Below are 16,136 nucleotides of genomic sequence, written 5' to 3' on the forward strand. Positions count from 1 at the left end.
GGCATTTGAGATGTGAGTACGCTCATTTCTTGAAGGTCGTATCGGCCCGGAAAATCCGTGATATAAATTTATTATATCATTAGGGTCGGGTGTTCATCAGTTAGCCATTAGTACACAAATAGCCAAGCGAATATCTGGCGAACGCGACGTTGCCGCTTGGTGCGATCAAGGGCATTAGATACCTAAGCACTTGCCTGGCCTACTGCCCAGTTAACAGCTCGCTCGCTCCATTTACGGACGAGTGAGACAACAATTTCAATATTTCGTCGTCGTCGTCGTTTTATGGTCGTGGCGCAAATTACCAACATGGTTAGCCATGGCCTATAATCGCTCGATATCAAGCCCCATCATGATTGCGAATGATAAACGTAGCAGGCTATAACGGCGAACATTGAAAATCGAAGATTCGTGATTTCGCTCTCTCTATAGGGAATATTACGCGAAACTCTGTTCCAAAGAGTAGTATATTATATGGTATGGTTTCTTTATGCATCCAGAGCGCAAATGTAAATGCGGCATTATATTATTTTAGATTTTATGAATACAAGCGCCGTTTTACAAGATTTTATGAAACGGCGCTAGACAGAGAAGCATGGCGTTCCTTAGTGTCAGAGGCCAAGATCCACTTCGGGTCGCTGCGCCACGGCAGTAGTAGTAGTAGTATGAATACAAACTTTTTTAAATCAACTATTGTCAAAGTCAACAGTTGTCTGGCCGCGGCTGTTCCAATTTTAAAATTGAGTGACACAAAGACCAAAAACCATGAAGACGTGAAAATTTACATCAAAAATAAACTGTACCGCGCTCGTGTTTTTTGATAAATATTTATTTGTATATTAGTCTAGATTGTTGATACGTTTTTGTAAAGGTAAATTTAATGAAGTGAAGTGATGTTGATAAGTCGGGTGCCCGATGAGGGTGCGGGGCGGGGCGAGCCGGCGGAGATAACTCGTCACTGCCAGACGGCCAGCGAGCTGTTCGAGCTGATGACCAAGGACCATGACTTTGAAGCAGGTATGTGACATGCTCATCGTCACTGACACATAACCTGCTAATGTGGTGAAACGTTTCCAAAGTTGCGAAACTTTTACCTGGATAGTTTTCGGAAAATGCTCAAATTGTTGCATAGGAAACGAATTTTTCCATTTACAAAATGAAAGTTTCCTTTGTTCCCTGTGAAATATCCCAGAACTTTTGTAACTTTTGGAAAACTTTCCGCAACTTGCACATCTGTAGGTGTTTATATAGTCCGACAAGGTATTGTAGAAAATAATTGAGGGCGCCACTTCCTACGTAACTGTCACATTTTTGACCTAAAATGCTTAAACATGACAACAATTTAGTATGGATTTTTTTAGATCCATTTTATTTAATTTCTACTCTTCTATCTCGCACTATACCTATTTGATTACTCGCTCGGCATGAAAGAAAAACCTTGCTTTGGCTGGTTGCAATAGGTAAGGCTTTTAGTCAATGATGTTTTATACAAGATGTGTTATACACGTTCCAAAATTGAAGCACTCACCTCGTGTCATGTGTACGAGTTTGTCTCAGTCTGCCTGACGCAAGCGCGAAGGTGTACACCGGTTAATACTTTTCCACAAATAACGTGTATTAAGCAACAAAATGCCGACCTGCGTTATGTTGAAATGCTCAAATTATCCGCGGAAGCGCAAAAAATTGACGGCGTCACATATCATTCGAAAGTAAAAGCTGAAATAATCCGTTTTTCTTAGGTTTAATCTCGAATGAAATAAACCCACCCGCCATTTTTGCCGGCTGACAGAAAGAGATAAGTTTATGTTCTTACCAGTGAGAATGACAAGGACGCACCAACTGCGCTCATAGATTATCATAGCAGACGCGTCATGGTAAGTTGCTTTCATTGTTTGGTGCTTGTCGTACAAATAGGAGAAATAAATTTCAACTTAAATATTAAAGTTTTTTTACTTGAACGCATTTTTTCTTGTAATAAAAGTACAACAATTGGCAAATTAAAGATTATTATTGGCCATATTATTGTCCGGGTCGCGTCAATTAAGTAAATAGGTATATTGCTGTTAATACAAAGATTTTACTTTAATTAAATTGCAATAACACGAGATCAATCAAAAATAATAATTATGTACTATGAACTATAACTAGTAATTAAATAGGGTACAAATAGTTTTAACAGTTCTAAAAAAGTAACTAATTTGACTAGTAAATAGTAAACTTTAATTTAAAAATTCATTCTATATAATTTTATGTAAGTTTGGGAAAAAAGGTGTTTTAAATAGAACGTTTCATTACCATTAACCTATTTAACTTAATTAGGTATTTCATACTCCGCCTAAGTAACCCACAGTGTCTCGGGTAAAGAAAATAGTCTCAATGTATACTATTATTATGCTATTCAAAAAAACAAACCTAACAAAAGTAACAATGATAAGTATAATATAATATCTTTTATTGACATAACTAAATGTGAAAACTGTTTACTTCGGTAGCGAGTACATTACTATAATAGGTACATAGAACTGCACTAAAATGATTTGCACCTTCTGTCAAACATCTTATTCTTTGATATTTTTTTTTCTTAATAAGTTTTACGTTTCGCGCCATCTTCACTGTTTGCCGTCGTGTTATGGTGGTATCACTGATTTACCAAATTCACGCGCAAGTGACAAACACTAGCCGTCTCTTTTTTACTTATGTATCCTTTTCATTGTGCCGTCTCTTTTACGCATTTGCGTATGAAGTTGTAAACAAATTGTAACTGATGCTGGCGTGACGTTGGCAGCATTGGTTGGCATCATTTTTTTCGCTTGATATGTTAGTGTATGACATATCTGTATAAAACATCATTGATACAACCAGCGTCTTCGCTGGGAGGAGGAGCTGTGCTGCATCATCTGGTGTGTTATTTTATTACGATACTTTTTGATAATTTTATCCACACAGGAGATGATCCGCTCACAACCAGCGACCTCGTGCTGCTTTACAAGAACATCGACTTAGGGACCCAGCTCATGTCCAACGTACGTAGACCCAACCAGTACGTGGAGAACGTGTACCACCCCGACACCGAGTCCGACTCCGACCTCGGCGAGAGCTGCAGCAGCGAGGACCTCCGCAACATCATGCTCGCAAACAAGGAGAGGATCGACTTGTTCACCCCTCCCCCCTCCGTCAACACCCTCTGCCACAAACTCGGTGATTTAGAAATACAAGTCTCCAATATCTCCAATGATTTATACGACGACCGCCACTTTCTAAACAGAGATCCATTCATGAATGAACAACTCCAGCACCTAAAGCTAATGTCCAGGGCGAATGAATTGAACACCCTTCTCCCGGCGTCCCTGCTCGACTATATCTGCTGCAAGCGTTTGGAAGACAATTACAACTTCTATATGGATGACATAATTACATACGTGAAGCATACTATCGATCAATTGAAACGCATTAGCAACGGGGATTATTTGCCGGAAAAAGTAAAGAAAAAATGGATGGAATCAGACCCCAAAAGCATTGAGAATGCGTCGAAAATTCTGACGACATCTATCAGCATGCCCCTGCAGGTGAAGCAGAAGACAACCGGAATCACGCCTGTCTGGGATGAAATCGTCCATACGGAGATGGACTTACGGTCGCTCCTCAAGATAATGGAAAAGAAAATCGTTTTGGAAGTTCCCAGGACGATTAGCGATTCGTATACATTTATCAGCAGGTATAATGCTGACGAATTAGTGATGAGCTGCTCGCGGCGTCGAAGCGAAGGCGACAGGTCGAACACGAAGTCGCGTGTAGACGTCGTGTTGAGTGTGCAGCGCGCCGCAGTTGGCCAGCTTGTTAGCAACATCCGTTCCATCATGGTACTGCAACCCGAGCTCCAGACTGCTCTAAAAGGTTATTTTTTACAGCTGTTTGTCGATATTTCTACCATTTAATTTTCACGAGTTAATGTACAGATATCGTTGCCATATGGCAACACATGACGCACATGCGTCCGCCCGCGATCCAACTCCACTGATCAGTCGCTACTGATAGTAGGTATGCGTCCACCACACTGACAATATGATTATATTACCTACACTTAAAATGCAGAAGACTTTATTATCTTTCCGATGTGTTCTTGAATGAACGAATTTTGTTTTTGTTTTCAGATTGCACTGAGATAATGCCTTTAGAATATCAGAATTCAGAGCCCGCTGATGAGCTAATACCGAAAGTCATCGAGCTGCCCGAAACGGAACAAAATATAGGAAACAGGTCTAGTCTTCAATCCGACGAGTTTGGTTCCATCTGTTCGTTTTCAGACGTCACAGATTCTAAAGAAAGTGATTGTAAATCTAAGGAGGACTCCGGCAGCTCGAGCGCGGTCGCCCGGCCCGGCATCCCGGACGCCATGGCGCAGATCCTGACCACAGCCGCACGGGTGGTTCGGGCAGAGGCCGCCTTTAACCATGCCACCCCCAACGACTTGCATTTCTCCATGACAACTATGGACCCACAAATATCTTTATCGGAACAAAATACTTCAGACTCCTTTTATACCAAGCCAAAGAAGAAGTCTCCAGAGCGAGCCAGAATAAAGTCCCCTTATGAAAATAAATCCTTCATTTTAGAGGAAAGAAGAAGAAGGAGACTATTGGAAGTTAAAGAACGACGCGAGAGGAGGAAAATGGCTTCGAATGAAAACAGCAAAGCGTCTATACATAAGACTTTTCCTCAGGCGGTTAGTTCGGTCACCAAATTATCCATTACGAACAAATCCTTTTACAACTCTATTTATGGACGCTACGGTAATGGTGTGAGCGATAAGAGAAAGTCTTCAAAGACAATAAATACGAACACGCGCAAAGGAGCGCAGACGATAGACGAAGAGATCGAAGAGTCGGAGGAAGATGTAGAAAGAGAGGTAGCGCTGTCGGACAAAACTCCTAAAAAAATCTCTAAAGGCCACTTCCTAGACGATACTGAAACGGAAATGTCTTATCTGCAAAATAAACATGACGGTGACTTCTTGCGAATCTCGACGTCCACGTCAGTAAACTCCAAAGAATCCATAACATACTATTCTCAGTCAGAATGTTGTTCCCCACTTGTGAGCGTCAAAGTTAATCGACAAGAGTCGGCAACTCCTGTAGAAAAGCAAAGGTAATTAATTAATTCACTCAATTCAGATCTAATCTATAAGTAAGTAGCAGGAATATGTTACGGAGCTCCGGTTCCGTTTCCGTTAAGGCGGAACTTCCGTTTGGTATTACACATCCGTTTCTGTTCCGGTTCCGTTATGTTTGAAACGGAAGTTATAACGGATGTCAATGCTTCGCGCGGCGGCGGCGTACATCAAAAACAAACAGGTTCATACCAGTCATTCGCTCATCGCCCCGCTTGCCACGTGCTGCGCTAATTTGTTGTTTGTATACTTTGTTTTATTCGTGTTATTAAAATTAAAATCGTATGTGTTCTGTTGTGTACTGACTACTGACTGTGTCTAGTGTGTGTGGTGAATGTTAGTGTGTAAAAAACGCACAATGAAGCCGAAATCAAGTTCGATTTGGAACTATTTTGATGAAGTTAGTGGGGGCACGGCTAAGTGTAAACTTTGTCTGAAGGTTTATTCTAGAAAGCGGAAAACGACTACATCGTTAAAAAGTCAGGCTCCGATTCTGGTTTCGGTTCCGTTTTCGGTTCCGTTTCCGTTTTCGGTTCCGTTTCCGTTTTCGGTTCCTTAACCTAAATTAAAAACATCTGTTTCCGTTTTCGGTTCCGATAAAACCACATCCGTTACATCCCTGGTAAGTAGGTAAGTAGTATCTTTGTCTTAACCTTATCCAATAGGGAACCTGCAGTATTTATATTTTTACTTTCATTTTAAATAACCCTACCTAAAATAGTTCACCAGTACCTAATGGATGCTGATACGCAATAATGTGTCAACCCACATTAATTTTTCAATAAGATGTCAACTCAAAATATTGACGCTTAAAGTTGACATTTTATTGCAAAATGAATGTGGGATGACTCATTTTTGCTAAACACCATCCCTACATTATAACAAAATTATCTGTAGGTACAGATTACTGACGCCATACTTTCTTACCGCGAAAAACCAAAGCATGTGTAACCGATTTTATATTTGATTACTCCTCCCTTATTCCTATAGTTTACGTATTTAAATTTAAATTAACAGGTTGAAGCACGAAATAGAGATAGTAAAACCTCAAGACGCATTATATAAAGAGTCCACAGAAACATGTAAAGTCGACAACGATAAAGCGCCAGCATTAGAATGCCGCCGCAGTCTGGAGAAGATATACACACTGATGAAGAAACTTCAGCAGATCGAAACCAGTGAAACGACGAAAAAGAAGGCGGCCTCCAGCGAATCGAAGGGATTAATAAGTGAAAGCGGTTCTAGTCTCAAACGACGAGTGTCTTTTAGCAATCCAGGATTAGAAAAGCTCACAGATCGGTCACAAAAAGCTAAAGAAACATGTGAAAACTCTGTTACAAATGCCGTGCCTAGAGTCGTTATTAGCGTGAAACCACAAATAAAACTTGACGAGAAAAACCGTGGCAAGGCGAAACCTCCTCGCGTTAAGCTGATCCCTGAAACCCCCTTAAAAGCCATATCCCAATTACTCCACGATATTGACAACGTGCAAAAGTCCAGAACGAAAATTGCAGATCCAAAATCTATCAACCGATCGATATCAACTGAAAACGAGGAGCCAGTGAAAATACAGAAAAGACGGACGGTCGGGTCGCTGGCAATAGAAGATCCGAAAGTTACGGCTAAAGTGAAAAACCGGTTTGTGAGGGAGGACAAGCCAGAAGTTGTGAAGCCTCAAGTGCTGGAGAAAAAGATAAATGATATGATAGATGCAGCGAGGGAGGCGCGAGGCGAGGCGGTGCGCGGCCCGCCGCGGTTCAGCTCGCGGCTCAACGCGCTGGCGCAGCCCAAGCGTGCTTATGTGCAAGCGCTCGCCGAGGAACTCCCCAAGCGACAGGTACCGCATAATGTTTTTTTGCGATATTTGAAATATACTATAAACGGCTATCTATACTATATACGTGCACAGAACTATCTCTCATAGTTCTCTTACACATCCGATGTGAATACCACTTTATTGGCAGACCCCTAAGCGAGTGTGCGACTGTCTCCCTGGCTCTGTCAGCCACACTCCACACTCGTGCGCGAATCGTCCCGGCGCGGCGCAAAGCCACTACACTTATATGTTCACAGTTATGTTATATGTTCGGCCACAGCTCGCACGTTCCGAGCGGCACGAGTGCGCGCGCTCGTCGACCTCCATACATTGCATGTGTGCGTGTCCTTACGCTCCTGGCACTCTGAGCATGCGTTTCGTGGCCTTCGGGTTAATATGATCCTTACGTGTCGCCAGACCCCTGACCGAGTGCAGCGGACGGGCACTCGGCGCCGCACCGACCGTTGCCTGTCTCCTTGCTCCATCAGAGCGCCACACTCCTCCTTAGGTGCGTAAAGGTGAAACAGTTTTATATTGCCCGCTAATTTACTTTCTAATCTTTCTTTATATTACCTATCTATCCTTATTTGATTGAAGTTGCGGAAAATAAATTGAATGAAAACTTTGAAAGGGAACAATTCAAATTATTTTAAACAAATATTTTAATTTGTGTTTTAAAGTGACGATAAGCCCTCCAGTGGTGAAAGCAGCAAACTGGTGGCAGGTGGCGGTGGCCACTGGAGGGCTTCGTCACTTTTTCTTCGATATATGACATCTATTTCAGTTTGAAAACTTTTTATTACCTAAAAAGAAAGCGACTTCAAAAAGGTTGAAACAAAACTGCCTTTGATTAAATGTACCAAACCCGCACCAGCTGCCGCTGTGTCGCAATTTTCTCGCATGTCGGCAGTCTGAAGGCCGTATGAAAATTACTAATTACCAAATGAAATAAGTACCTAATTAAGTAGGTATATCCAGTTGTAAGTTTGCTATGAACGAAGCCCACATCCGGATGGGCGGGCCTTTTTGTCGTATACTAGTATAAAAACTCAGTTAACGCCGAGTAAATATAGGTATACCAAAACCTTTTTGTCGTTTTGAAATATTTAATTGATATCGATTTTGAACCGAAGTGCAGAGCGTACCAGCAAGCCGCACCGCTCCAACGCCAGCAGCCCCGAGTTTGGCAGGCTCGCCGCCGACGCACTGCAGGCAATGTGAGCTTACTTTACATTTCGCTGCCCCAATATTACGGGGTTCTATGTTTCACTTTTATCGAACTGAAATTTGAACATTGTCATAGTGACATTAAGTCGAATTTCAACTATCTTTAAAATGTAACATATAACCCTGTAATATTCGGGCAGCGATTTAGTATCAAAGTCAAATACGAACCGCTACGACGTCAGAATCGTAACCCCTGAGCAACGCAAAAAAAAGTTCAAGTACTGTAATTTTGAAATTACTTTAAGTGCTGTAATCCAGTAATTAAACCTTTCTGCGTTCCTCTAAATTTGTCCATGAGTACCTATATATATTATTTCTTCGTAATAAATTTTAACTACCTAGCCTGCCTACCTTATCTACTTAGTACTTACTCCCATCCAGTGGGCTGTTTTGATTTCTATTCATTTGGCCCAATTATTACTGCGCTTAATGCAAATTGTCCATAGAAAAAAGAAGGTGGCAGTGGAGCCGGCTGGCTGGAGCGCGGAGCGAGTTGGATTCACCCGTGCGCCGCTGCTACCCTGGAACTTTGAACTATGTAAGGCTCAGTTAAAAAAGTATTGATATTATTACAAGTTAGCTTTTCTAAAATGTAATCCTTTTACTGAATGTTGGTTGTTTGTCGTAGCTTCGGGAACTTCATTTGCCACGGATGATGGTCAGTCCAGCTCTATCGGCCTCAAACTGCACCGGATGGTCAACGACATGCTCCGCACCTCGCGACCTTCACACGCCACAGCAGATGTCAAAGGGGACTCGAGCCCGCCGCTCGCCGCCACTGCCTGCGATGTGGAACCCAAAGAAACTCAAATCGTCACAGAGGAAATCTTTGCAGAAAATACCGCTATTGAAGACATCTTTACAGCTAACAACGAGCCAAGTTCTAGGTTTGAAAATGCAAAACTAGTCACACCGGCTAACTCATCGGTCATTGAGCTCGAGGAGCTAGAACACGCCCTGCACCGCAGCCTGTCATCCGGGACGTTCACCGGCCGCCTGCGCGTGAACAAGCTCACGCTCTCGCCCCGGCCCTCCATACAGCGAGTCGTTATGCACCAATCTGGAGACACCACTCTTGTCCTCAAATCGCATCCAACCCAAAAAATACAGGGTATTTGCCAATCGTCTGACCAGGATAGTGATTTGATGGGGTTACTATGGAAGACGCGGTTAAATTATGGATTTTCTGGATTCCCGTTGCAAATATCTACCGTCGGATATGCTTTTCCTACTTTTAAATGTGAAATAAAGAACGTAATGCCTAGAATAGTTAATACAGACATGTTTGATACGTCAGTTGCGGGGTCATCTTCTACGGATAGGGAGGAAACTATGCAGATCAAAGCTGAAGAAGGGGGGAATACTAGTCAGTGCTTGGCGGACGAAGAATGTATCACCAGACAAGGTGTCGCTGCCAAACAAAATCTGGAAATTGAAATTAGTTCAGTTTCAGCGGCGACCGCAGGGAGTGGCAATAAAAAAGTCACAGCATCTCTTAATAAGATAGATGGTCAATCTCCTGATTATACTTCTTCTTTTGACATCTTGGTGGGACTTCTGAACGAGATTCAAAAAATTACGACTTGCGAGAGCGACGCGACTAGCGCTCAAGCACTAGAAAGTCATTCGAGTGAGTCGAGTCCAGGGGATAGCGCCACCTACCGCCCTTCTAGCTCCGGAGACGCAGTGTCTAATTCCTGTATGAGCAGCGATGACCCACTTGGGAGCCCGGAAACGAAATCGGTTAGCGCTGAAGCTGTGGAGTTGAAGGCGGTGTGCGAAGACAAGGAAGTATTGGCTCGAGTCGCGCCCAAACAGGTCGCCGCTAGCACATCCCAACAGGCTGTGTTCGTAAACGGTATCGAAACATCCACTTGCACAGACTTACCAACCTCGAATCACTCCGTATTGGCTTTCACTCCCTCTGAATATTGTGACATAGCCTGTAACACATTGACACAATCCGGCGATAAAATTTCAGTGCAAATGGGAATGGAAACAAATCGAACCTCCGTCAAATCACTAGTGCCCTATTATAACAATATTTTTAAGACCAAAATGAAAAAAGACGAAATACACTTGCCTCTCACACAATCAGTAGCTACTGATACTGGAACTAAAAGAAATGTATCTGCCGTCAGTAACATTTTGGTAGACATTGCTCCAGTCCAAAAAAGCAAAACAATTCTAAATAAGTGCGAGCAAGTGAAAATTGTAAGCGACCAAAAAGAGGTGAACAAATTTAGTCTGAATGCTGTCGAATTGGATTCCACGCTCAAAGTGAAAAGGGACATTCTTGTGACGTTTTATTCCGTATTGGTGTTAACTGTCTTTGCTGCCCTGGCTTTTCCGGAGCTGTTGCAGTACGCGTAATATAAATATGTATGTCGGAAGCTATACAGCGGAAACATAAATTATGGAAATTTGTTGTCATGATTAGGTTTGTATTGAATTTATTTATTTATTTATTGATCCGTAAAAGTAAAAGTTATTATAATAAGAATAATAACTTTCTCGTGTAGTTTTATTTAAGAATGTACCTATGCAACAATGATAAGAACTATCTACTTATCTGAAGACTACTTCATTTTTCCGAGGCTTCGAGGGATAAGCCTTTTGTAATACAGTCCACCAATGTACTATTAGGAGTGTTGCTATTTATACTATCGTGGTTTGTGTGTGTCAGAGGGATAGTAATTGGTGTGGACGTGTGTGACGGGTTCTACCTACACGTAACGGTAATGGTAATGGCACCTGTGCAACACCTGTGGCACCCGTGACCCGCGTGCGTGCGCCCGCTCCGTGTACCGGCGCCAGCTATATAGCGGACGCCCTTAGAGTAAAGGAGAAAGATGCCCACAATTTGTAAACTTCGGTGTTCGCGGTAGGCCCCCGGTCATGCTCGGTCAAAGCTAGCCAACGTCAAAGCACGTCAATGGGAAACCCCGTCAACTTAGGGCTTCATAGACCTTGCATCAAGTCGCATACGTTTTCACTGTTGATAAGAGTAGGTTGCAAACAGTTGCAAAGTTATAATCACATGCATTTTGTTATAAAGCCCCTTATTCTTTTGTTGATGGTTAAAAGTCATAGAGTTAGACCAAGAAAAGTCTGCAGCGATTTTGATAGCCCACGCAGTGAAACTGTTATTTTAAACGTCAAACTTCTATGAAATTATGACGTATAAATGACACTTGCACTGTGTGGGCCAAAGAGAATATAATCACTACGTGGGCTATCAAAATCGCTGTAGACTTTTCTTGGTCTAACTCTACAGAATTGCGTAACGGACCGCGACCACGGTCCGATCAAAATATCTCTTTCTCGCTCTCATAGCTGCGTCTTTAGCGGACCTCCTTACACACGATCGAACGGGCCTCGGACTGGACCTAGGTCGCGGTCTGGTACACCCGTCTGTAGCGGCTTTGTCAATTGTCCCTGTCCTGTCATTGTCATCTGTCATCAAAAAGCGCGACCGCGACCGCCGCGACGTGCACTGCAAATTCTCGTAATTGAGACGAATAATACAATAATTTTTGTTATAATATGCTCGAGAACACGTAATTCACTAAATTAAACATGGACAGCAGAGATCTTAAAGGGTTTCTCAAGTTTAAGGTATGAATCGTTCGTTCGTACATCTCGTAACTTCGCTTTTGGGTAATACATACTTACTTAAAAATATTCTTATATTCCGTAGAAGCCGCGTGATGAACTTGTCGCTGGAGAATTAGACAATACAGCGCCCGTGAAAAAGATAGTTGATGATCTTGTGTACATAAACCGTCAAGCGTTCGGGTTTATCCACTCGAGTCGGTTCCCTCGGTATTATGATGAGAGAACACACAAGCACTTCCTGAACCCTGGCCACTTGCTCGCGGCCTTCCCGGACGACTGGGACGGAGACTTATCCCTCGAGTTCTACCAACCGTTCCGATACAAGTGTATGCGGCCAAAGATGATCGCGACAATTGGCAATAACAATGACAAAGATCCTATAGCTGAATTTCTGAAATTGAAACAAAATTGGTATAATGCATTGGTGTGCCAGAAAAAATCGGCTCGTAAGTGTTTGTTATTATTATTTGAAGATTTGTTATTATTTCTTTACCAACCAACTTCTCCAATGTGTATTTGCGTCTCACATTTTGCCTAATAAGAGTGAGACGCAATGCATGTTGGACAGGTGGAATACCATCCTTAGACAGACGCCAGCAAACTTTTTCTTCACATGTGTGCACCACCTTACCTTTTTGTAATTTGTTTATAATTTTAAATATTCCAGATCTATGTAAAATACCACTGGTTGCTCATTTAAAAGAACACAGTGATGACATTATCTCATGTCCGAAGCACCTGGTGGACATGGCGATACATTGGGATAACGACCCGGACCCCTACTTTAACAGTACATATAACTGGTACTATGCTGGGAATGGCAACATGCAGCTCTTGGTCATTGATAGCAAGGATTACTTGATGTGCAGTGAAATCAACGTCTGTTGTAAGTATTGTATCAGAGACATCAGGGTTCCTCTAAGGCGGTTAGAGTCTGTGCGGAAAGAGAAGAGTTGTAGAATGTATTGTATCCCATACATTTCTATGTCACAGAATGGTTACTAATAGACACACAGAGAAAACAGAAAAAACCAAATACAAGATGGAGAGATGAGCTACGAAATTTCGACAGATACTGGTGGAGAACAGCACAGAATAGGAAGTAATGGGAAAAACTGGGGGAAGCCTTTTCCGCACACGCGGCATGCAAATGAATAAAATAAATTTTATTAATAAATGTAATAACAATGAAAGTGTAAAAATAACAAAAACGCATGAAATAAAGGCTATTACTATTACATTTCTATCACACTGAATGCAATTTGCACATCACTCTGATGTGCTAGTGATATGTCGCTACAATACGCGCAAAGCATTGTCTTCAACTTCAACATTTATTCAGCAAATAGGCCACAAGAGTGAAATCTTGCTCAAACATCAGAGTGACATGCTAATCGCATCCAGTGTGATAACCGCCTACGAGGAGGGGTTTGAGAACCCCCGGACGTACATATGGTCTGATAATTTCCGGGATAAATAATAGTATTCGATGTCCTTCCCCGGGGCTTGAACTATCTCTATACCAAATTTCAACTAAATTGATTCAGCGGCGGCGTGAAGAGGTAACAGACAGACAGACACACTTTCGCATTTATAATATTAAGTAGCTATGGATTATACTTAGCTCCAAACCTAACACTTTCATTGTTTATTTCAGATTTATTTGAATTCAATAGGGATGAAGTGACGTTCAGCAGGGACGCAGCGGCAGTGTTTGACTGTGGTGAAGGCAACAATATCTGTGAAAGCATTTGTTCGTCCCAAAACATCATAGCTTTAAGGACTAAATATAAAATATTTGTACTCAAGATCGTCACAACAGATGACAACGAGTTAGAAATAGAGCTGTTGAAAGTATCTGAATCGAAAACGGCATACACTGGTATTTCGTTTGATGAGTGTCATAAGAATATTTTGTATGTGACAGATTTGAATAACACATTGAAAATAGTCAATCTAGACCGGCTAAAAGCAAGAACTGTTGAGTTGAAAAACTCAGTTAAAAGTTTAGTGAACAATTGGAGCACCGTGATTAGTAATGAGCGCGCATATTACACACACGTATCTACGAGAGCTATAACATTGTACGACAAACGAACAAATGGTTCTGTTCGTCGATGGAGCAACCCAGATAGAGTAGCAGATGATGCCATATGCGCTCTGATCAGTGCCGCCAAATATTCCCTGAGCGGGCCTTACCTTTACGTCGCCACAAACCACAACTTATTATTAATGGACATGCGATATCAAAAGAATTTAGCTCTGAAGCCCCTGCAGAGGTGGACGCATGGCATGCAATCTTTCCCGTCTTACATATCAATATGCAATTTCGAACGTGATAAGGAACTGATCTGCTTGTCGAGCCAGTGGTGCGAGGATACTTGTGTCGTGCCGAATTATTTGCAGAGGGAATGGACCGATCCAGAATTTAAGGGCATGACTATACCTTATCGTCTGCCTAGTATTATTGAGACGTTAAATGAGACTAATCAGCAATCGCTATTGACGGATTTGTATAAGTCTGTAGAGAATAGATTGGTGACGGCGTTGTCTGGGAGCCTTTTGCTGGAAGACGGGGAGAAGTATGTGGTGCTCTCGCAAAATAGTCTCGGCGACGTGACGTCACACGTGATGTACCCGGACCACATGTCTCCTCCAGAGGACGATGCGCCGAAAGCCTTGCACGACTGGAGCCAATATTACGTGGACGAGAAAAAAGACTTTATAGTAACATTTTACAGAAACATCAGCCCAATTTGGAAGCTACTAGAGAAGATTCCGGAAGGTGAATTCAATAAGAAATTTGAGCATGAGAAGACGAATTTTAGTGAGCAGGAGGTGCTGGACGCGTTTGAAAAGGAGGAGATTGAGGAGTCGCTGCTGGATGTGTGGGTGAACAAGGGGGAGGACGAAACTAGAATCGATGATGGTGATGATAAATCTGAGTCGAGTTTGTCGCTTGGTATCATGAAAGATGATGATTAATATTTGGAAGATTCTTGGGGCCGTGACTCAGAAATAAATTTAGGTACATTGAAAATTGAATAATTCGCTCAGTTCACAAGTACCCTGTATAAGGGCATTTTCATTTTAACTTGTACTTTAAAGCGCAACTTAAGTCGTGTCTCACTAACGTCTAACCGTCACATTCCTGACAAAATGTATGGGGTTGGACATTGTCCGTCAGTTTTATGACGATTGCTAACCAGCCGTTAATGTTATTATGTTTGTTAGTCAGTTTTTTGTTCCGCCTATTCGCTGTACGTTAAGTTTAACTTCTTGTCTATGAATGATATTGATAAGGATCCTGACCGAATTTTAAGTCATCTTTTTGTATTTTTATGCGAAGGATTTTTCTGCTCTATTTATTATTTTTTATTATTTTTATTATTTTATTTGATACACTAGCAGCTCTTAGAGCTGATGCGTGTATATCGAAGCACTTGTATTTTATTTTGCACTTTTTAAAGTTCTAAAATGTATATCCAGTCTATTTTTAAAAGTGTTGACCGACGGTGCACTAACAACAGTTTCTGGTAGAGAGTTCCACACATTTACCACACGATTCGGCAAGAAGTGTTTTCTAGGGTTACTAGCACACGGAGGTTTGACAAGTTTTTTAGAGTGTCCTCTCAACCTTACATTCTGACTCGATGTGTATAGGTCTTTAATATTTGGAACATTGTAGTGACCGGACAAGATTTTGTAAGTCTCAATAAGATCGCCTCGCTTCCTTCTGTCCTCCAATGTTGTAAGACCTAATTCTTGAAGCCGTTCTTCATATGGTATGTCTTTCAATGAAGCAACCATTTTAGTTGCTCTTCGCTGAACTTTTTCCAGTAATGTGATATCCTTTTTAAAGTAGGGGGACCATATCTGAAAAGCATACTCAAGTAAAGGACGAAGATATGACTTGTATATTCTAATAAATAGTTCCTTAGTAATAACATGGAATGCTTTCCGGATCATATACAGCATAGAATTTGCTCTCTTGGTGATTTTGGTGATATGTGTGTCCCATTTCAAGTTATGTGAAACAGTGATGCCCAGGTCTCTTTGACTAGCTACAGCTTGTAGGGGAACAGAGTCAATGTGGTAATTTAGTTTAGGGTTTGTTTTCCCTATGTGTAGAACTGTGCACTTGTCAGCATTTAGTGATATGAGCCAGTCTTTAGTCCACTGAATTATGCGATCTAAATCACTTTGGATAATATTATGAGTTACTAATGGATTACCCATAACTTTGGTATCATCAGCAAATATTGACAGTTCCGAATGTACTACACTCTTCAGATCTGTTATAAATATGCC

General features: G+C 41.7%; 2 protein-coding genes across 2 annotated transcripts; both read left to right on the forward strand.

Moving 5' to 3' along the window:
* Positions 1 to 746: 746 nt before the first annotated feature.
* On the forward strand, positions 747 to 10,707 carry LOC134798834 (uncharacterized). Its single transcript, XM_063771219.1, has 8 exons — positions 747 to 1,014; positions 2,944 to 3,891; positions 4,149 to 5,142; positions 6,182 to 7,001; positions 7,398 to 7,488; positions 8,119 to 8,197; positions 8,654 to 8,745; positions 8,836 to 10,707. Exons 1-8 carry the CDS (start codon positions 891 to 893, stop codon positions 10,578 to 10,580), a joined length of 4,893 nt encoding a protein of 1,630 aa, XP_063627289.1. The 5' UTR covers positions 747 to 890; the 3' UTR covers positions 10,581 to 10,707.
* A 990-nt stretch (positions 10,708 to 11,697) lies between these two features.
* Positions 11,698 to 15,130, forward strand: LOC134798835 (uncharacterized). The gene is made up of 4 exons (XM_063771220.1): positions 11,698 to 11,825; positions 11,908 to 12,271; positions 12,493 to 12,711; positions 13,483 to 15,130. Exons 1-4 carry the CDS (start codon positions 11,787 to 11,789, stop codon positions 14,808 to 14,810), a joined length of 1,950 nt encoding a protein of 649 aa, XP_063627290.1. The 5' UTR covers positions 11,698 to 11,786; the 3' UTR covers positions 14,811 to 15,130.
* Positions 15,131 to 16,136: the final 1,006 nt, after the last annotated feature.

Source organism: Cydia splendana, chromosome 17 (genome assembly GCF_910591565.1).
Source record: "Cydia splendana chromosome 17, ilCydSple1.2, whole genome shotgun sequence".
NCBI classification, from domain to species: domain Eukaryota; kingdom Metazoa; phylum Arthropoda; class Insecta; order Lepidoptera; family Tortricidae; genus Cydia; species Cydia splendana.